The 21,012-nt window shown below is 43.7% G+C and overlaps 4 protein-coding genes across 4 annotated transcripts; 2 read left to right on the forward strand and 2 right to left on the reverse strand.

The window, feature by feature from the left end:
* Positions 1 to 5,388: 5,388 nt before the first annotated feature.
* Positions 5,389 to 7,939, forward strand: LOC133924848 (protein MULTIPLE CHLOROPLAST DIVISION SITE 1-like). The gene is made up of 4 exons (XM_062370576.1): positions 5,389 to 5,727; positions 6,335 to 6,501; positions 6,966 to 7,353; positions 7,562 to 7,939. The coding sequence occupies exons 1-4, from the start codon at positions 5,518 to 5,520 to the stop codon at positions 7,754 to 7,756; spliced, it is 960 nt and encodes a 319-aa protein (XP_062226560.1). The 5' UTR covers positions 5,389 to 5,517; the 3' UTR covers positions 7,757 to 7,939.
* Positions 7,940 to 8,071: 132 nt separating this feature from the next.
* Positions 8,072 to 10,945, reverse strand: LOC133924847 (uncharacterized). Its single transcript, XM_062370575.1, has 6 exons — positions 10,716 to 10,945; positions 10,189 to 10,249; positions 9,936 to 10,071; positions 9,462 to 9,789; positions 9,126 to 9,251; positions 8,072 to 8,824 (listed from the first exon to the last, which is right to left on the reverse strand). The coding sequence occupies exons 1-6, from the start codon at positions 10,792 to 10,794 to the stop codon at positions 8,310 to 8,312; spliced, it is 1,245 nt and encodes a 414-aa protein (XP_062226559.1). The 5' UTR covers positions 10,795 to 10,945; the 3' UTR covers positions 8,072 to 8,309.
* Positions 10,946 to 10,976: 31 nt separating this feature from the next.
* On the forward strand, positions 10,977 to 14,045 carry LOC133924846 (pentatricopeptide repeat-containing protein At3g26782, mitochondrial-like). The gene has a single exon (XM_062370574.1). The coding sequence runs from the start codon at positions 11,081 to 11,083 to the stop codon at positions 13,730 to 13,732; it is 2,652 nt and encodes an 883-aa protein (XP_062226558.1). The 5' UTR covers positions 10,977 to 11,080; the 3' UTR covers positions 13,733 to 14,045.
* Positions 14,046 to 16,067: 2,022 nt separating this feature from the next.
* Positions 16,068 to 20,440, reverse strand: LOC133924849 (calcium-dependent protein kinase 13-like). The gene is made up of 7 exons (XM_062370577.1): positions 19,342 to 20,440; positions 18,456 to 18,599; positions 18,213 to 18,365; positions 17,977 to 18,092; positions 17,663 to 17,830; positions 16,876 to 17,100; positions 16,068 to 16,585 (listed from the first exon to the last, which is right to left on the reverse strand). The coding sequence occupies exons 1-7, from the start codon at positions 20,072 to 20,074 to the stop codon at positions 16,463 to 16,465; spliced, it is 1,662 nt and encodes a 553-aa protein (XP_062226561.1). The 5' UTR covers positions 20,075 to 20,440; the 3' UTR covers positions 16,068 to 16,462.
* Between the last annotated feature and the right edge of the window lie 572 nt (positions 20,441 to 21,012).

Here is a 21,012-nt window from a genome sequence, read left to right on the forward strand (position 1 = left end):
AAATACCTCTCCAACCCCTCTCATTTAAGGCTTGCTGAACCACCAGCTCATTTACTCTCTCTAGAGCATTCAATAACCCTCCCAACCCCTATAGTGCCCAATCTTTGCTAAGATTTGAGAGTTTGGTTTGGGGAGTGAGATTTGGAGCAAGAGAGCAAAAAGAAATTCTTTGAGTATTTGAGTTCTTGCCAAGCTGCGAAGTGTAATTTTTTCTCTTGAAGCTTTGTGCTTCTAGACGGCAAGAGGTCACCCGTAGAGCACCCAATTGTTGTGGAGTGCCACGGAGAGTTTGTATTACCCTCGATTTGAGTAAGAACGCTAGCTCGATCTTTGTGGTCGCTTGGGTGAGGATAGGGTTGGAAAAGACCCGGCTCTTTGTGAGCTCCTTAACAGAGACGTAGGCACTTCTTTGTGAGGTGCCTGAACTTCGGATTTAAATCTTGTCTCCATTTAAATTCTTGCAAGTTATTCATTCAAATTGCTATTTGAGGATTTACCTTAATTTTATTGCTTACGAGTATTTAATTGTACATTTATTGTTAAGTAGAAAATATCCATCTTAGAGGTACTGTGCTAGCTCATAGTCTCTAGTAGATTCTCTTAAGCTTACTTTATTTTTCGAGTTCCTGTATAGTCCGGATACTCCGGGTGAACTCGAAGTATCCGGACCTACCCAGAGTCTTCGGACACTGTTTAATCCGCTGCTGAGTTTTAATTTTCAGAATCGACTATTCACCCCCCCTCTAATCGACATCAAGAACTTTCAATTACAACAAGGTTACAACACGACATAAGCGAAACCTATCTACTGCTACGGTAAATCTTGGGAATAACCTTTTGTGGAATTGCAGATGTGGGACTAACATTTTGAAAAGTGATGCTCGGCCAACAAGAAGTGCATCAAATAACTATTGGTTTATGCTTCATTACTTCTTGTTGGTAGAACATATTCTAACCAAGCCTCATTGGTTTAGGCTGCCCCTCATACATGTGGCATGGGCAGTTGCAATCTTCACGTCTGCAGCAACACAATGGTAGGTACTCTAACGTGATGCCGACCACCCATGTTTGGCTTGGTCCAGGGGCTGGTGGCGGGCCACTTGCAACCATGTTGATCAACTGCTCATGCAAAGAGTCAATCTCTTGGTGAAGAGTTGTTATGTAGGTGGCGATTTGGTGGGAGATAGGATCGTCAACATATTCTATGTACTGACGGTCAAACTTGCCCTGCAAAATTGTCGTTAATTAGTCCAATTTGCAAAATGTTGGAATGAATCAAACAACTCTGTGATTAAGTACCGACAAATAGGGGCAGTGAAAGAAACGATGGCCTGCATGTTAGACGTTCTCAAAGTAGGAGACGTGAGCTTCTTCACTGTGCAGGCAATCGGGCCAAGGCTATTCTCCCGGCCCATTCCCTATCGATAGCATTCTCTATCGAAGAGGAGCCAACAGAGTGCTGATGAAGTGCATCTCTCATACATAGAGTAAGAAATTACTCGATGAAATCTATAAAAGGATTTCTGGAGCTCATGCTTTCCTCCAAACTCTAATTGGAAAGGCTTTTAGGAAAGATTTTACTGGCCTACAACCCTCTATTATATGAGTGAATTGGTCAAAATATGTTAACAATATTAGTTTCATAGCCGACAGATTCACCGACCCGCTCAGGCGCTACAAACAATTCCTTCTTTCGCTACCCAAGGTTTGGGTATTCTGAGACTGTTCCAAAAGCCCGGTGTTATAGTGTTTATGTTTATTTATGTAACAAGAACTTTGAAATTATTTCTTGATTCACTTCTGTTAAATGAAAGAGTGGCGCTCCTACTCATGTTTTTAAAAGAAAGAATTGTGTCGATCTTTGAAACGACTCTTTTTCTGCAATTAGAGAGAGTACTTCTGTAAAAGTTAGGAACTTGAAATCTATCGAGTTTGGCATTCATAGGCAATAGACATGGTGAGTTTGGCATTCATCGGCGATAGACATGAGGGTTGCTTGGTTTGTGATGTCTATTGTGTCTGGGTCCAAGATGATAGGAGTCGTAGTTCTCCACCGCTACCAAAGTATGTATTTTATGTAGTAGAAGTTGTAGTGCTACTTGTCAGTAGTTGTCTAATACTCCCTTCATTCACAAAAGAATGTAGTTTTGAACATCAGCACGAACACACCAACACACTGCTTTGACTATTAATTACTAATATAAAATATACTTAAAATATAAAACAACTTATGAAGACAAGTCTATTTACACCATTTTCAAAAGATCAATCAAAATATTGATGGTCAAAATTTAAACATATTGATTGCGTGCAACTCGAAACAAGTATTGTGACCTCTAAAAGAATTCCGTTCCATTCCCATGTATATGCAAGTTGGATATAGTCATAAGTATGCAATCCCAACCAGTATACTGCAAAACACGGCACGATGCCAAATTATCGGTTAGTCAACTGTAGGGCCTTAAAAAGTCCACAAGTTAGCACATGCTCACGTGGTAACTTGGCGTAAGTTAACTCAGTGGCCCAACAACCCCGGGCAACTGCATAGGCTCCCAAAGAGCAATTGGCTCCTCTCAGGTGTCAGCTACCTCGGCTGACTGTTTCGTGGTTTGTTTGTCTAGCCTTGTCTATAGTGTGTTGAACTTTCTCTGTTGGTTTTGGTTGCATAATTTTTTGAAAAGATTTATCAAGTGATTGTTTTTGAATTGTCTATAAAAGTTTGCACCAATATACCTCGTGCACCACCTGCACTTCAAGTCAAGCCACTTTGCTGTTACACATCATCGAACACTGCTATATTGTATATCCAGCAAAGCCTACAACAACCCTGCATGCCTATCATCAAGCAAACATACATCAGGCCGGTCCATAACAGTAGCATGCTTCACCCGCTTATGAATCAATACCAGCAATCCCTGTTCTCGCTCTCCACAAAGGCAAACTCCAGTGGCATCACTTGCTTGTTCTCGTTTACCCTAATTGCAGATAATATATATTATTTATACTTCCCAGTGAGGAACGCCCCGTCTAAGCAAATGATGGATCGATAGTGTCTAAATGCCTTTATATTTGCCGCAAATGCAAAGAAAACACACTGCAATACTTGCTTTCTAGCCTTTTCAATCAAAGGGGTAATGCTTGATGTTAAAGTAACTTTAAGGGTTTCTCGCACATATTGTGGCTAGTTGATGTGGTAAGTTGTTATATGATGCTTCGTATGACCTAAACTTCATCTCAATAGCCTTCTGTTTCGACCTTCATACCTTTGCGTAGTTTATTGTGTACTGGAATTTTTCCTCAATAGCATAGACTATTGATCATTGATTGTGGCTCATAGTTTAGGTTGTCCATAATCTCTCAGTATAACATTGGCAACAAAAGTAAATGAAAGGTTTCAGTGGAAGAACTTTATTTTCTCAATATGACAGTTATAGTCACTAACTATTGAGTACTCCTAGTGGTCAACCCATTTCCCCCCTGGATGCGTGCACCCGTCCTGGACAATTAGTCACCAAACACTTGACATCGTACTCCCTTTTGCTTGACTTCACAACCTTGATTTACTTCCAAAGAGACAACGACCAGTATTTCACTGCATCAATAACAACCTCCTTATTAGAGTACATAGCTTCCTAGGATACCTTGTTCTCATGATATTCCCATAGTGTCTGATGCCCACCGCTGACCACTAGCTTTAAAAATTCCTAATTCCTCCACTATGCAGGAACATGAGCACTTTACTCCTCGTCGGATCAATGGCTTCCTCGAGCTCCTGATCCTCCCTCTTCATCTCTTCAATTATGCTAGAGATGTGATCCTTCTCGTCGGCTACACCCCTCGATTGCATCTTCTACACGTCCCCAACGTCTTGCTTGTCCCCCACAGTTGTCGAGTCTGCTTCATCCACCATTGACTAACTTGTTCCTGTTATTGCTTCCCCAGCGTTTATTTCTGTTAGATCCTTCTTGTATGTCTTAGCTAACAGCACAAGATAGAGACCACGTTCACATGCTATATCTACGTACCGCCTTCAAGTAGATATCTTATTAATCGAGACGAGCTCCCTAAAGTACCCCTGAGTAGCATGACTTAGCATAGCTCTCAACTTAAGCTCATATTGTTAGGGATTCAATTGAAAATAACGCATCAACCATTTGCACACACCCACTATGGTTCTCACGTTGGCTTTACTAAATCCCTTGATGTCATGCTAAAATACAGAGAGATCTACACCGCTATGACCATAATCAATCTGACCCTCACCATAATATATCTGAAGATATAGCTTATCGATCATACCTGAAAATATCCAAAAATATATCTAACGTTAATACCGAAAAACTATACTTCTTAGTATCAAAACTCTGACAAGATTATCGGAACCGATGACCACCTAACAATACGTTTAGTTCACTACCATCAATATTGCTCCTAAGCAAACAAACCAATTTAAAATAATTAAACCCTCTTCTACTTAACAAAATTTATAATTATCTATAATTATTACCTATATCACTATTTTTGTAAAATCTAGATAATCAAAATTACCGTACTCTAAATACAACTATACATCTGATGGTTATCTTGCCATGTTGAATTAGATCTTTACAATATACTACAAAAGATAGAAAAACTTTATTTTCTGATTACCTTACTAAACCTTATGTCTTATATAATGTAACTTCTGTTATGTCACTAAACCTAAGATCTAGTGATATTTTAATTACTAATAAAAATATAAGTATAGAAAAATTACCGAAAATTAAGATCCAAAGTTCACAGACCAAAAATAGTAGAGCTTCATCGTGTTGCCTCTCTCTCCTCTCCTCCCCCTCTCTTCCTCCCTCTCTCTTTCTTTTTTTCTGGATTAAAATGACAATTTTAGCTGAATTTTAGCCTTTTTATAACGTTGGGGTGCGGCATGAGGACTAACCGTTCCTTAAGAGGGTAGTAAGGGGCATAACCGTCGTTTAAAAAATGATAAGGGGCGGTACGGGTACTGCAGTGTAGTGTGCCAAGAGGTGAGGCCTACCCACTCTTTCAAGGGGGCAGTAAATCCTAACCATATTTTGAGAGGGCGGTAAGGAGTATATGCAGTAAGGTAAGTGTGAGATCTAATCGTTTGTCAGAGGGCGGTAAAGGATACCCGTGCTATAGTAGCATACTTATTGCCCTTTACAGTACTTTCAGAGAGTGGTAAACACATATTCCTACCATTTTTTATTAAGGGTCTATTTATTTAAATATTAATGTTAGAAAATGTAAAAAAATAAAAAAAATCGAATATGTACGCGTTCATCGAATATGAAGGCCCATGGGCTTTTCTCGAGCCCGCTCGCCATGCGGGCCCGACGGTGACGGTCACTGTCTCAGTGGACAGTGAACACCTCCTCGAGCCACTGCGCCGACGGGACGCTTAGCCATGGCCTCCGTCTCCATCCCCTCCTACCTCGGGCCCTAGGCAGAGCACTCACAGCCCCGGACCCTAACCCCCATCCATGCGAGGGCTGCAAAGCAATGGCGCCCGCCTTGGTTGCCATCGCCACCGCCCCCTTCCGCATCCTCCCATTCCGACCCTTCCGCGGGAGGGCGAGGCGGCCTCGGCCAATTAGGGCTTCGGTCGACACGGATGGCGTTGCTGGCGGGGAGCGGAAGGTAGGGGCTTTGGAAAGGAGGGTGGGAGACCTGAGGGCGCTCGTCGCTTCCGTGCCCCCTGCTGTTGTTTCGGTAACGACGCTTGTTTCCTTCCCTTGGTAGTTGGTGTATCTGTCAATTTGAATTGTGGGGTTGGTTGATCTCATTACGAGATGATTATTGATTTGGAGGGATGCTAGCCTAGTATAGTGAATCGCGGCGAGTGCTAGGAAGTCGTAGTTTTGCATAAATGTGGAATTTAGTTTCCTATAGCTTTCTCTATGATATGAAAACCTAAGTTGACAAATGATATTAGCTCGAACCGATGTTCTATTGAATTTGATCTAAGTAGACACTGCCGCTGAAAGCATGTGAAGAAACTATGAAAATCCGAAATATGTAATGCTACGGTGTGATACTTGGCATTCTCTGTTTCACTGTTCATGATGCTCCTGCAGCAATCTGCACTTCTGCAGTGCATCAGGGAATCGGTTGAACTTTGTAGGTCTAGCTTTTTTGCCACCATCTGCAATACTTTCCTGGGTTTTAGATATTGTGTGCAGCTTACTGTTCTTTATGTCTATTCTTTCCAGCATTAGAGTTAATAGCCAATTCTTTGCCTTCTTTACCATGATCATACTCCAGTGATATCTAGTGCCATTTTTGCACCATTTGAACTCTACATTTTATTTTCATGCAGATCCGGAAAAACATTGGTCCGAATTTTGTTGCTGGTTTCTGTCTTGGCATTGCAGTTTTGGCTGCTGCTGCAAGGCAGGTCATCGTAAGAAGTCGAGAGCATGTTAATAGAGGTTCTGTTGCTGATCTAGTAAGGCGTGGGCAGTTAAAATCAGGGCAGCGAGGGATGTACGTTGCTCTCTCCTCAAACTTGCATTTTGCATTCTCTTCAACATTAGTCACTAAAGCTGGCCACATGGCACATACTGAATCATCATATCCGCCTCAGATAAGTAAGTAGTCATTATTCAATCACCTAGAACACTGCTTTAATTTTCCATTCAAATGATCGCGCTGCAGTGCTGATGTTTGTGCGGAGTTGCTGCCCTTTATTGTGTCTCTAGTAACTTGCTTCATGTCATTGCAAAGCCTTACCATACTCTTTACTTGCTGTCTATTTACTGGCATGGCTATTGGAATTTTAGTTCAAGGAACCAATAATGGATTAATGGGGTTCATATTTAATGCAACATAAATGATAAAAGAAAACCCTTGTACTAATGTGGAAAGTTGCTTGTTTTAAACCATCTGTTCAGTGTTCTAAGAATTTCTTTTGAATCATGCAATAGTTTTGACTGAAGTAATTCCTGCAGTGCAAAGCTCCGCACGTATGATGATCCTTTCAGTAATCCATTAGTCAAGATTGATGAGGGTACTTCTACTGCTAAAATGTTTGGAAAGGAGTACCGTTTGGCTCCTGTTAGGCTTACGAAAGAACAACAAGCAATGCATCAGAAAAGGAGATCACACGCATATCAGTGGAAAAGGCCCACTGTGTTTCTTAGAGAAGGTGATTCCTTACCACCAGATGTTGATCCAGATACAGTTAGATGGATTCCAGCAAACCACCCTTTCACTGCTGCTTCAAGTGAAGTAGACGAGGAGACTGCCAAACAGAATGTTTATCAAAAGGATGGTGTTCCATCCCGTGTTAAAGCTGAATATGAAGCATTTCAGACAAGGCTGGAGGCTTCAAATGATGTGAGTGCTTGCCTATAAACATGATCCTTTTGACCTCTAAAAGGTCACAAACAAAAGCATATTTATATTTTGCTTAAATATTGGCAGATATATACTGTCTCAGAGATTCAAATGCTTCTGAAATCTGAACAACTGAACAAACAAGTCTAATTTTGTCTTGTGAACAGCCTCCAGGATAATGCTTCTGAATCTCAACAATGGTTTGCAGGTTACAAAATTCCCGTCCGATCCAAGGAGTACGCAGAGTAATGAGAAACCACTGAGGTCATCAGGTGAGCCATCTGGGAGTCTTCAACGCTCAGAGTTTGACTCGTTGGAGAACCAAAATGGACAACCAATCATCGACTCTGGTAAACATAGCTCTGATGACAGTTCACTATCGAAAAGATTGGAAAGGCAATAGAATTCGAGTATCGTGAACTCTTCGGTAGTATTTGCTTTGTTGTGTAGCGTTCTCAGGTTTTAGCTGCAGATAGAGAAATTTTGGATCAATCGGCTCACTGGCTTTACATAGTGTGTGGTTAATGCGGAGCATCGCTATGATGTGCACTTAGATGTTGTAAATGGATATTTTCTTTGTCAGAAACATTTCAGATGCAACCGTGGACCCTGTTTATCATCCTCTGAAGCCGAGAAATGTGCAGTAACTTGGAAGTTTCTCTTATTTATGTTCCACAGTATATCACCTGATTTTTTCTCAATTACTTTAAAACATAAGTCTCAAAGTTATTCCAGCAGATTCAAGGGAAATAAGTTACAATAATACATCTTACAACAGTAGCATCAGCAACTATATCGAACACCCAACGGGAGCAAAATTTCAATAGGGAAGAAAAAGACAAACAAACAAAAAATGCCCTAGGTGGCCAGGTACTCATCTGCCTATACAAAACCACCTTGCCATCATCGGCACTCCTGTCCGGAAATCAGCAATAAGTCAAAATACATGAATTTGCTTATATATCCTCAAAGCCCTCTTCGTCATTATCACCAAACATGGCTGCCATTTTCATGGCTAGCTTCGCGGCCATCTCCCTCCTCTGGAAGTCAGGCATCAGCCTTAGGTTGGACCGCATGTTTCCAATCTCTGACATTAGCCGCTCCAGATCATCAAGGCCATAATGCTCATCCTCAAACAGCTTGGTAACCTCTGGGGCGTCAGATTGATGATTCCCGTCAGCATCTGCTTTGGTGTTATCCACACGACCACTATCATCGGTTTTGTGGCTCCAAGTTGCAGTATTTTCTCCAGTAGTTTCTGTGGAAGTATCATTCTGGAGAAGGTTGGATGCTGAGGAATCAGCATCAGCCTTCACAACTTGGTGTGTGTGATCATGTGTATCATTAGCCTGATTTAATCCCTCAAAGGTTCTGGATGTGCTTGACTCACCATTGAATTCCCAGTGTCCATCAGATCCATGGGACAGGACCTCGTACTCAAATTCATAGTTGGATTCATCATCTGTAGATTCTGTCAAAATGAAAATAAATAATAATCAGGCCAAGATAATAGATGGGTTTAAATTGAATAATGTAAAGTAGCATAGTGTGCACAGATTGGGCAACATTTGTTCTGCAAAAGAGGGTCAGCAGATTCAGCACATTCTAGTAACTGAAATTATTTAATCGAGGAACCAGCTTAGCATGCCACGTCATCCTATAGTTTTTAATAGAGCAAAGCAAGCAGGCTCACCACATCAATCATCAGTGCCAATTTAGTCATTTATGATTTTTAAAAATTTCACAGCGATGTTTTTCCTGATTTAACTCACCTTTCTCAACCAAGGATGGAGCAGTTATTCTGTTTCCAGATTTCAGAATCATTCCAGGCCACATATGTGCAGAGAGAGCTCCAAAGAGTCTCTCTAAGCCTTGGCTATCACCATCCACCGAAAGACCTGTTAGTTTTGAATAAACATCAATTAAATATCTAACTTTGGCTAGAATATGTGCCTCCTTTCATTAGAGCCTATCAAAACTATAAGTTCCATAAAAAGACAAACAATTAATTGATACTCAATTAGAGCTGGAAACAAGAATGGTTTGATGGTAAAAAAGATGTAGAAACTGGAGGAAAACTTAACAGTTAAGCCCAGAAGACAACTTACATTTATCAAAGTCAGCATTGGAAGCACAAGCCTCAATATACTCTATGTTCTGCTCAATGCACCACTGTGAAGTGGAGGCTTTGATCTCTATGCATGGCTCTTCCCCTGATAACAAACCACAACCCTCACTTTCATTTACCCCAAAATCCAAATATTCAGGATGTGGATCAGAACTTGACTCCCCAAGCCTTTGCATATGCCTCCTGTATTCTACATGAGCACCATGACCAGGTACAAGATCTGCTTTATTTCCTATGCACAATAAGACTTCAAACCTCTGAACGTCAACATTGGCAACCCAACTTTGGAGAGTCAGAAAGGAGGATTCCTGCATAATTATTAAGACAATTACCTTACTTTAGCACTGAGTATCGAAGAATTGAACATTAAACATTATATGATCAAATGATTAAACAAACTGTAATTTGATAATGGAATTATAAAGGTTGAGCAAAGCGAGGGTGCAGTTCGGACATCACTCATATCGAAGACCATAACAAGAGCAGCCAAGTGATCTAGATGTGGGAGGGTGCCAAGAGAAAACCCTTCCCTGAGATTTGCTGTCCAGATGGAAAGATCAGCTGAGTAATATTTTGTTTCGATTGTCCACCTGCATACCAATCAAGCAAAATAAAATCTACCAAATATCAGCAGACTCATCCAAAACTATGAGTCTTTCACATCACACATACACGACAATGTAATTTGACCTGGTGCAATCACATACCCCTGACAAAGCACACCCGAGGACAAGTCATGTGCTTCCGGTATTTCAGCAGCAAGCAACCCTGCAGTAGTTCAAGTCATGATGATATGGAAATTTCAGATGATAAGAAGCGCCCAAGAGATCACAAAATAGTGAAATTCACGGTACTAGAAAGGATCCTGTTCTGCCAAAGCATATAAACCTAAATCTCTGCACGGCCCGAGCCCCAAGGAATCTAGCAAGCCAGTGGACGAAACTGGACCAGCTAGTTCATCAGCTAGAAGCATGGAACACTAGAAAGCTTGCCTGTTCAATCCTCCATCTACTCCAAATCAACTATGTTTCGAGTGTCCATTCAAAACACCAATGAACCAGGGGGGTCTCCTCCTCCTTGACGACGCGACAAATGTGCAAGCGCATCGGATTTCAATCCTAGATAGTTGAGCTACTCTATCCTGTAGAAGTTTCGCGTGCAAATCGAGAGATGGAAAGATAAATGGAAGGAGGGGGGTGGGGGGGGGGGGAAGAAGCGTGCAGCGAGATCTCACGGGAGAGGATGGTTCGCTTGCCGACGCCGGGGGCGCCGACGAGGAGGACGCCGGGCCGCGCCTCCAGCGAACCCTCCATGGCCTGAACCAAACCCCTGTACCCTGACACCGGATCAGAAATTCTCCGGGTTTGGTTTCCTCGCTGCCGGGAGGGAAGTTCGGAGACGCGACGCGCGAGTAACGACTAACGAGAGAGGAGGAAAACAGAGTAGAAGGCGCAAAGATGTTGTTTACGCTTTCATACTCAGATCGTGTATTTCTGTTTGCGCCGGTGCTTACCCATTCACCAACTCGGGTCCAAATTTGAACGGGCCGAGTTGGATCAGGCGGCTTCTCTCTTCTGCAGCGACGCAAGAAGCCTTTGAATGGTGGCGCCCCCATGGCCGCCACCACCGTCTCCTCCTCCTGCCGCCTCCCACATGGCGGTCACGCAGGCGCTGGCCGACGCCCTGCGCTCGTGCGGGGCGCGCGGCGCACTCTCCGGCGCCCGCGCGCTGCACGGGCGCCTCGTCGCCGTGGGCCTCGCGTCCGCCATCTTCCTCCAGAACACGCTCCTCCACGCCTACCTCTCCTGCGGGGCCCTCTCCGATGCCCGCCGCCTGCTGCTGGCAGACATCGCCCAACCCAACGTCGTCACCCACAACGTCATGTTGAATGGGTATGCGAAGCTCGGCCGCCTGAGCGACGCCGAAGAGCTGTTCGATAGAATGCCCGCGAGGGATGTCGCCTCGTGGAATACGCTCATGTCGGGGTACTTTCAGAGCGGCCAGTACTTAGCTGCTCTGGAAACCTTTGTGTCCATGAACCAAAGCGGAGATTTGTCGCCAAATGCATTCACATTCGGTTGTGCCATGAAGTCCTGTGGTGCCCTAGGATGGCGCGGTTTGACGCTGCAGCTGCTTGGGATGGTTCATAAGTTCGATTCCCAGGATGACAACGAGGTGAAAGCTGCCCTTGTCGACATGTTTGTGAGATGTGGAGCTGTTGATTTGGCTTCAAGGTTGTTTGTTGGAATACAAAGGCCCACTATTTTCTGTCGGAACAGTATGCTAGTGGGGTATGCCAAGACGTATGGTGTTGACCATGCTCTTGAGCTTTTTGACAGCATGCCTGAACGAGACATCGTTTCATGGAACATGATGGTTTCAGCATTGTCTCAGGGTGGCCGAGTTAGAGAAGCCCTTGATATGGTTGTAGAGATGCGCAACAAAGGTGTTCGTCTTGATTCAACAACATACACTAGTTCTCTTACTGCATGTGCTAGATTGCTTTCTTTGGCATGGGGTAAGCAACTCCATGCTCAGGTGATACGGAATCTACCACGCATTGATCCATATGTTGCTAGTGCTCTTGTTGAGCTGTACACTAAATGTGGCTGTTTCAAGGAAGCAAAGGGAGTGTTCGGCTCTTTACATGATCGGAACAATGTGTCATGGACAGTTCTCATTGCGGGATTCTTGCAGTATGGGTGTTTCACTGAATCTGTTGAGTTGTTCAATCAGATGAGAGCTGAGTTGATGACACTTGATCAGTTTGCACTGGCAACTCTAATAAGTGGCTGCTGCAGCAGGATGGATTTGTGTCTTGGGAGGCAACTGCATTCACTTTGTATGAAAAGTGGACAGATTCAAGCTGTCGTCGTCTCCAACTCTCTCATCTCTATGTACGCAAAGTGTGGCAATCTCCAGAGTGCTGAATCTATATTCAGATTTATGGTCGAAAGGGACATTGTATCATGGACTAGCATGATTACTGTGTATTCTCAAGTGGGGAACATCACGAAAGCTCGAGAGTTCTTTGATGGCATGCCCACGAGAAATGTCATTACATGGAATGCAATGTTGGGTGCATATATACAACACGGAGCTGAGGAAGATGGCCTCAAAATGTATAGTACCATGCTAAGTGAGAAGGATGTCAAACCTGACTGGGTTACCTATGTTACATTGTTCAGAGGGTGTGCAAATGTAGGTTCAAACAAACTCGGAGATCAGATTATTGGTCACACTGTTAAGGTTGGTCTCATTTTAGATATCTCTGTTGCAAATGCAGTTATCACAATGTACTCCAAGTGTGGCAGGATATTGGAAGCTCGAAAAGTATTTAACATCCTAAATGGGAAGGATCTGGTTTCTTGGAATGCCATGATCACTGGTTATTCACAGCACGGCATGGGAAAGCAAGCTATAGAGATCTTTGATGATATGCTGAGAAAAGGGGCAAAGCCTGACTACATAAGCTATGTTGCAGTTCTGTCAGGTTGTAGCCACTCCGGACTCGTGCAGGAGGGGAAATCTTATTTTGATATGATGAAGAGGGTCCATAACATATCTCCAGGCTTGGAGCATTTCTCTTGCATGGTAGACCTTCTTGGCCGTGCAGGGCATTTGACAGAAGCCAAGGATCTCATTGACGAGATGCCCATGAAACCAACCGCTGAGGTTTGGGGAGCTCTTCTTAGCGCCTGCAAGATACACGGCAACAACGAGCTCGCTGAATTTGCAGCGAAGCACTTGTTTGAGCTGGACTCACCTGATTCCGGGAGCTACATGCTCCTGGCGAAGATCTACGCCGACGCCGGGAAATCCGATGATTCGGCGCAGGTGAGGAAGCTGATGAGAGACAAGGGGATCAAGAAGAACCCGGGCTACAGCTGGATGGAGGTTGAGAACAAGGTCTACGTCTTCAAAGCGGATGACGTGAGCCATCCACAGGTGATCGCGATTCGGAAGAAGCTGGATGAGCTCATGGAAAGGATCGCGCGCCTCGGGTACGTGAGGACCGAGTCCCCACGCTCCGAGATTCACCACAGCGAGAAGCTGGCTGTGGCGTTCGGGATCATGAGCCTGCCCGCCTGGATGCCGATCCACATCATGAAGAACCTGCGCATTTGCGGCGACTGCCACACGGTGATCAAGTTGATATCGTCGGTGACTGGCCGGGAGTTCGTGATTCGAGATGCCGTCCGATTCCACCACTTTAAAGGCGGTTCATGTTCTTGCGGGGACTACTGGTGACCACTAGATTCGTGTGTAGTTCTTTTTTGTAGCACGGCAGATTTGGTTGGGAACAGCAGTAGAATATCTTCACCTTCTTTTCTTTTCTTTTTTGTTGTCATTTCTATTCCACAATAGATTTGTCCCAGCCTAAGCAGTGGATTAGATACGTACAAAGAAGCGGCCTAGACCGCCAGATCATACTTACAAGTTGCATGTAGTTCATTCCAGCATTGCAAATATTGGCAAAAATAATGTACGGTAAAAATGATGTACAAGTGCGCTAATTGCATTGAGATATGGCATACACATTGCATCCAATTCATTCAGCAGCAGCTTGGATGAGATCAAGGTAGACATACATGATGATTTAGGTGCTAGTTCACTGAAATTTTGCATTTTGCAGAGTCAAGCAGCAGCACACAAGTAGAACAGCGCGTTGCATTGAGATATGTCATACACCGTGCATCAGAGCCATTCAGCAGGAGCTCGGATGCCATCTAACAATGTAGGATCAAGAGGGGTGACTAGAAGGAAGTAAATTGATGTTTTAACAAATTTTTTATAAAATTGATGGCATTCTCTTATTCGATCACTCAACATACGTTTACAAGAGAATCATAATAGAACATAATACAAATATGTAGCGAACTATGCCTACCCAGAAAGTCCAGAGACTCCGGAGAAAGATTAAAAACCAAATTTAAAGACTAAAAAAAATAGGTCTTACGGTTAGAATCGAACACTAGATTCCATGTCAAACCAATCAATAACTAATACTCACACAAAGGTTAAATATTAAGAAAAGATCACTCAATGATCAAGAGATGAACATCAGGTGAAGAAGATCTCCAAGATGATGGTCTAAAGGTAAGAAAATTCAAGATCCTATCACATATACATGTGTATGTGAATTTTATGTCTTTAGTATAAAAAAACAACCTCCCAAGGAGTTAAAATTTTAACTAAAAAGAAAAACAAAAATCAACACAGAAGAGAAAAAACTTGCACACAAGGTAAGAGAAACTAGAAGGAGAAGAATTCAAGCATATGTAACAAAATAAACTTCATTACTCAAAGAGATTAGCCTTATTTTAGGTGGATTATAAAGATTTTTTCTCTCAAAACTCTCACGTATTACATAGACTAAGCATTCATTTTTCTCTCCTCTAAAACCCTAGCACAATACTCTCATATGGGTGGCACAAGGGCTAAAATGGATGTTTCATACTCTCCTATAACCCTACCCCTCTATTTATAGGCATAGAAAATACACATCTCTTGTAGTACACTCCTAACTACTACCGACGATATTTTGATCTATTTTTTTCTCCATTCATCGGACAGCCTCAGTGTCTTCACGACTTGACTTCACCTCGACGCAAGCTTTACAATAATACCACGTACTCCTCCAGTGCTACCACGGTTTTGAGGCCAAACCATGAAACCCTAACATGCTTCTCAAAGTGTGACTAACCGTCATTTGCTTTCACACGAAGCAAGCGCTCTGATGATGACTCGTGTCCTCTGTCTTGTGATTTTGACCGCCAGAAAGTCTCTTCCGCTCTCGATCCCTTGTGCCGTCTTGTCACTTACACCGGCATTCCTTTCGCTTGACTTTTCAACACAACATCTTTATCATCCGTTTCATGCTTTACTTGACTTTCATGTGTACAGTTAAGATTACCTTTGACTCCGTCCGACCCTCTTTTATCGTCCAGCACCAAGCACCCGCTTAGCCCCGATCACCCGTCGTCGACCGTCAAGTTCCATCCGTCACCTGCACACTTTGGAACAAGCAAACACATTTCTCCACACTCCAAAACATCTCTAGGTTAGCACAAAATTAAAAAACTTCAACTCAGAACACATTATGCAGAAAACATGAATACCAAACGTTCTGGTGTGTTCTGCTCCTAAACACCAGACCATCCGGTGAGTGTAACACTATCTGTTCCAGGAAAATTTTACTCCCTGCAAGAAAAAGTCCGATAAAAGTTTTCAATGATCTTATGTCCATCACCGGATAATCCAACGTGTGCCAATCTACTGAACCACCCTTCTATAACCTCTCTACAACAAAATATCTAATGCATTCTTCGATGTTCACAAACTCAGCATTGAACTATCCGGCGTACATAATTAAAGTTGGCAAAAAAATCTCCTTTGTTGAAAGTACTCCGATACTCTCAAAATCCATCACCGGACCATCCGGTGTTTGCTTTCATTTCTACTTCAGCACTGAAAATGCTCCGACGCTCACTTTACCGTAACAACAGACCATCCGATGTGGTCAAAAACTCATATACCAGATATTTTGGTGAGACATAATTTCCTAGGGTCTGAAACAGTCTGCTCAATTCAAACTTTGATTAGCCATAAATAAGATCACACCCAAACAAGCTCATACCAACTAAAATTATTTCAAACCAACGTTATCAATAACTCATCATATGCAAACTAAAATACATTTCAACTAGATTTCTCGTATACACATGACGAGCTACTTCACTGAACATTTGCATTTTCCAGAGTTAAGCAGCAGCACCGTGTGAGATCATTTACGATCCAGCTTCGTGCTCAACATGGACATCTTGTTACGCAGTTCATCGAATCAATCACAGGAGTTGAATCAGAATCCCCAGAAACACACATCCACACAGACACTTCACAACATTAAAAAATTGCAGAAGGATTCGTAGGGCAGAAAGACACGAAGAAGCTAAGCCACAAGCTGTACATGGTGTAAGTCTAGAGTGCACCAGGTGCGTCCCTCATGCTGATATTCAAGCTGTTTCTCATTGTTCTTCGACCGACTCCCATATTGCCCTTGGTCATCATGGCAACAAACTCTCCATAGTCAATGCGGCCGTCCTGGCAAAAGAGAACAGGATTAGACTAAACAAGTCCGTATCATTAGCTTTTTATTGTTACTAACAGAACCATATGCATTGATTAATGAAGCATCAAATGAATTCTGTTGGTCAATAACGCGAATCTTTCCTTATTGGCAAGTTCAGTGCATTTACAAGTTTTATTGCATCCGACTACTTGCATTGGTTGTACATATCCTTTAGGTTTAGTGAAGGTCAGCGAGTAAGAAACAAACAAGTTATGCCACACTAGGAGTTTTATGCATGTAGCCTAATTAACACCAGACTTACATTGTCCTGATCAACTTCGTTAATGACATCGTCAAGAAAAGCATCTGACATGTTATGCTCTTTGCAAGCTTGCTGCAGTTCATCCACTGTGATGTAACCACTACCATCTTTGTCGAAATATGAAAAGGCTGCCACCAGATGTTCCTCACGCTCCAGTTTATTGAGATGCAACGTTGCAGCAATGAATTCTATATAATCAATTGTCCCACTGTTGTCGATATCAGCCTAAATGAATCAATAGAACAAAAGAAACACGTAAACTTTTTGGTTTACCTTGTCATAACTTATTACTTCTGTTTTCAAAGCCTCTGGCATAAGAGAAAGGCCAAGTGTGAAGCTCAATTTATCAGCATGTGAATCAAATATATGTATTTCCTAGACCATTCAAGTAAAAGAAAAAATAACTCACACATAAACATCCTCGGGCACATAAGCACAGATTCATGAGACATGAAATGGTTGCTGCTTTCAGATGAGGAAATATTAGTTGTACCATGTGCTCAAGTATTCAATTTTGAATATCTCAAATTTATAGAAGCTTTCTTTGCAACATCACAGACAAAAGGAAGAAATGAAAAGGTAAGATTCTTGATGAAGTGTCAAATAGGATTATGAGCTGGCAGGAGGCAGCTTGAGTTTTTCAAGTCACTTAAAAGCTTGTATAGGACAACACCAAAAAGCACTCTTGGAGGAGGAGTTTGAGCTTAGGGCAATATTAGATTCCAGGACCCAGGTCCTTGAAGCTAAAAGCACAAACAAGCATACCAAAATGTTTCAGTTTACTTACTGCTTCCATAAGATCACGAATCTCAGTATCCTTTAGTGTGGAGCCATATCTTCTCAATCCTTCTTTTAGCTCATCAAATGTAATTGCACCACTGTTGTCAGTGTCCATGGTCTGGAACATTTCCTTCAAACCTGCAATTTCCTCCTCTGAGAGGCTCTCAGCTATTACCTGTTAGAATAAACACATACAGTCAATTAATGCAGCATAGGATCACCCGAAGGAAAATTAGTTGAACTGTTGGTATTGGAGTACTATTTTGTGCATACACGGAACCAAAATTCATAGGAAATTGTGCCTAAAATACATGCACTTACTCGCAAAGCCATTTTCTTCAACTTATTCATTGCAGAGAATTGCTTAATGCGAGATAAGACAGCTGGATCAAGTGGGCGATCAGGAGCTACTCTATGATCACGAATCCATGGATGGGCTGTGCACAAGTTCAAGTGTTATTTTGTGTCCAACAGTTGCAAATACGTCAAGTGGAATCTGCATTAAGGTATTAGAGAAATAACAAAACCAACAGTATAAAGTGGTGAAAGAAACTAACATAGAACTTCATGTGCTGTTAAGCGTTCCGCAGGGCGAAGATTAAGCATTCTTCTTATAAGATCTTTTGCACTATCAGATATCACAGGCCAGGGATCAGAATCAAAATCAATGACACCTTTCAATACAGCATCAAATATTCCTTGCTGTGTTTCTGCATTGTATACATTGAAAATGTCAGCCTGCAGTCAACAGAGACAAACATCCTAAATAATTGAAGGGGAAAATATCAAATAGTACTTACCTGCCCAAAATGGGGGTACACCACTTAGTAGGATGTAGAGAATTACACCAGCTGTCCATACATCGGCTGCTGGTCCATAGCTTTTGCACAAAACTTCTGGAGCTACATAATATGGGCTACCAACAACATCGGTAAAAACTTGACCTGACAAGAATAGAACAAGAAAAGGAAAAGTGGCAAGGGTGCAGAGTTCATCACAAATGGCTGCTGTAACCTAATAAAGCAAAAAAGGTTCTGTGTAGAAATAAAACATAGAATGGCACGTAAATTTTTCTCCCCAAGATGTTTAAAATTAATGGATGACTATTCCAACAAAATGTTAACCAGCTTCCATCACATTGAACTGCCACTCAGCTAAGAAATGCTCCCCGCTGAACTTGCATTTCGGACCTAGTAGGTTGAGATTTTGGCACTAAACTCAAAAATTAGTGTTGCCAATGCCGTTCTTGAACTGCAAGTAGGCAAGCTGTGCTTCATTTTAGTGTTGCCACTGCCGTTCTTGAATGGCAAGTAGCAAGCTGTGCTTCATTGTCTGCCAATCTAAACCACTGAGCCAGAACCTGAGAGCCTGCATGTTATGCCTCCTGTGAAATTGCATTATTGCAATATTGTCTGATGTCATTATGTAACAATCAATACTGACTACTTTTCATCCCTTTCTAATTTCAGTTGCATCATTAGAAGCTGCTGTTCAACATTTCTGAAAGCATCCATCTCATGTCCTACGAGCATGAATAAAACAGGGCTAACGCAAGCACAAGCACTACTGTACGAGCTTTAGTTTCACTCTTACCACTTAACAGCACATCCAGTGCAACAAGACGAACTACGATCGTTCACTAAAACTGTATGTCATAAAGTTTGCAATTCTGCATCAGCAGCTCACCAGGCTTGAAGAAGACCGAGAGTCCGAAATCGATGGCCTTGAGCGAGAGGTCATCGTCCTTGTTGGCGAGCAGGAAGTTCTCGGGCTTGAGGTCCCGGTGCATGACACCGAGCGAGTGGCAGGCCTCGACGACCCCGACGATGATCCGCGTGAGCTCGGCGGCCTTGCGCTCGCTGTAGTGGCCGCGTTGTATGATGCGGTCGAAGAGCTCGCCACCGGCGCAGAGCTCCATAACGATGTGCACGTAGAGCTGGTCCTCGTACGCGCCCTTGATGGCGACGACGTTTTTGTGGCCGGAGAGGTGGTGCATGATCTGGATCTCACGGCGCACGTCCTCAATGTCCTCCCTGGAGATGAGCTTGCGCTTGGAGATGGACTTGCAGGCGTACTCGGTCCCCGTGGCGAGCTCGGTGCAGAGGTAGGTGGTGCCGAACTGCCCCTGCCCGAGCTTCCTCCCGAGCAAGTAGAGGTCGCGTAGGTTGGGGGTGGGGTGGCCGAGCACCGAGACGAGTACCGGGGGCGCGCTCGCCCCGCCGCGCCTCATGGCGGCAGCGGGCGGCGCCGGCGCGTGGTTCCCGTGGGCGTCCGTGGTGGCGGGCGGCTTGGGCGGGCGGGAGGGCTTCTTCGGCGAGTCGTCGACGGCGCTGTAGTCGGGGTCGTGGCGCTGCGACGTGGCGTGCTTGAGGCTGTACAGGTACTTGGATCTAAGGGAGCCGCCGCATGCGTTGCCCATCAAACGACGGGGGGAAGCCGCCGCCCCTGAGGCATCAAGCTCCGCGTGGTCGCCTTCGGTCACGAAAACGCCAACGCCCCAAACGGAATCTCTGATCTGGTGGGGAAGCGACCGAGCGAGAGAAGAAAAACCGGGTGGGTTTCGTGAGGGAGCAAGAATTTAACGGATTGGGCAAGCGGGAGGAAGCTGCTGCTGCTCCATGGCGGCTTCTCTCTCCTCTCTCTATCTCTCTGCCGCTCGGGTCACGTTTGGGGAAAGCGAACGCACGCTACCGATTTTGCGTTTGTATTTGGATTTGTTCCGGTTCGGATTGGACGCTGGCTGGCGGTCATTGCGTGCGACGACACCGGCAGCGGCAGGCAAGCGATCGCCGTGCGTCCGCGGGATAAATGAAGTCCCGTTCGGTAGATGCGTCCGGTGGTTGGGGGCGGACCCGCGCGGCCGGTGGACAGGGGAAAGCGCCGTTCGTGAGCCGCGGGACTGCCGGCGTCGTGGCATTTCTGTCTCCTCGGACGGGAGGAGAGGAACGCGCGCGGCGGCAGGTTGGGTGAGCCCGTGGCTGCGCCGTCGCCGCCTGGCTCTAACCCATTTGCCCCTCGCTGGCAACTGGGTCCGATGACAAGCGTGGCCCCACATTGTTAGTGATGCAGATCGACACCTTTTGCTATGTTCCGAACGGTTTGTTACTCGGAATCAGAGCTGAATACAGTTAGATACTGTGATGATAAAATCATTTCCAACAGCTTTCTTTTTACTATTGTCTTTTTTTTACTAAAAGAATTCTAGTTCTCTTTAGCACTTCAATAACTTTTTCACAAAAGAATTCTCTCTATCATGATATTTTTTTCTCTTCATAAATCGTTTCTAAAGGAAACAGTTGGAGATAAAAAAAATAAAAATATAAAACAAAGAGAGAAATCAGAAATAAAACGAAACCA

Source organism: Phragmites australis, chromosome 7 (genome assembly GCF_958298935.1).
Source record: "Phragmites australis chromosome 7, lpPhrAust1.1, whole genome shotgun sequence".
In the NCBI taxonomy this organism is placed as follows: Eukaryota; Viridiplantae; Streptophyta; class Magnoliopsida; order Poales; family Poaceae; genus Phragmites; species Phragmites australis.

Bases quoted from the DNA above. Each gene is read 5' to 3' on its own strand.
- LOC133924848 (XM_062370576.1), top strand. From the start codon at position 5,518: ATGGCGCCCGCCTTGGTTGCCATCGCCACCGCCCCCTTCCGCATCCTC. The intron at 6,502-6,965 runs GTACGTTGCTCT...TAATTCCTGCAG, and splicing joins AAATCAGGGCAGCGAGGGAT to TGCAAAGCTCCGCACGTATG. The intron at 7,354-7,561 runs GTGAGTGCTTGC...AATGGTTTGCAG, and splicing joins GGCTGGAGGCTTCAAATGAT to GTTACAAAATTCCCGTCCGA.
- LOC133924847 (XM_062370575.1), bottom strand. From the start codon at position 10,794: ATGGAGGGTTCGCTGGAGGCGCGGCCCGGCGTCCTCCTCGTCGGCGCC. The intron at 10,250-10,715 runs GTGAGATCTCGC...GAACTACTGCAG, and splicing joins CAAGCGAACCATCCTCTCCC to GGTTGCTTGCTGCTGAAATA. The intron at 8,825-9,125 runs GTGAGTTAAATC...TCATTTTGACAG, and splicing joins TCCATCCTTGGTTGAGAAAG to AATCTACAGATGATGAATCC.
- LOC133924846 (XM_062370574.1), top strand. From the start codon at position 11,081: ATGGTGGCGCCCCCATGGCCGCCACCACCGTCTCCTCCTCCTGCCGCC.
- LOC133924849 (XM_062370577.1), bottom strand. From the start codon at position 20,074: ATGGGCAACGCATGCGGCGGCTCCCTTAGATCCAAGTACCTGTACAGC. The intron at 18,093-18,212 runs GTTAGTTTCTTT...ACTTGTGCACAG, and splicing joins AACAGCACATGAAGTTCTAT to CCCATCCATGGATTCGTGAT. The intron at 16,586-16,875 runs GTAAGTCTGGTG...CTCTTTTGCCAG, and splicing joins ACGAAGTTGATCAGGACAAT to GACGGCCGCATTGACTATGG.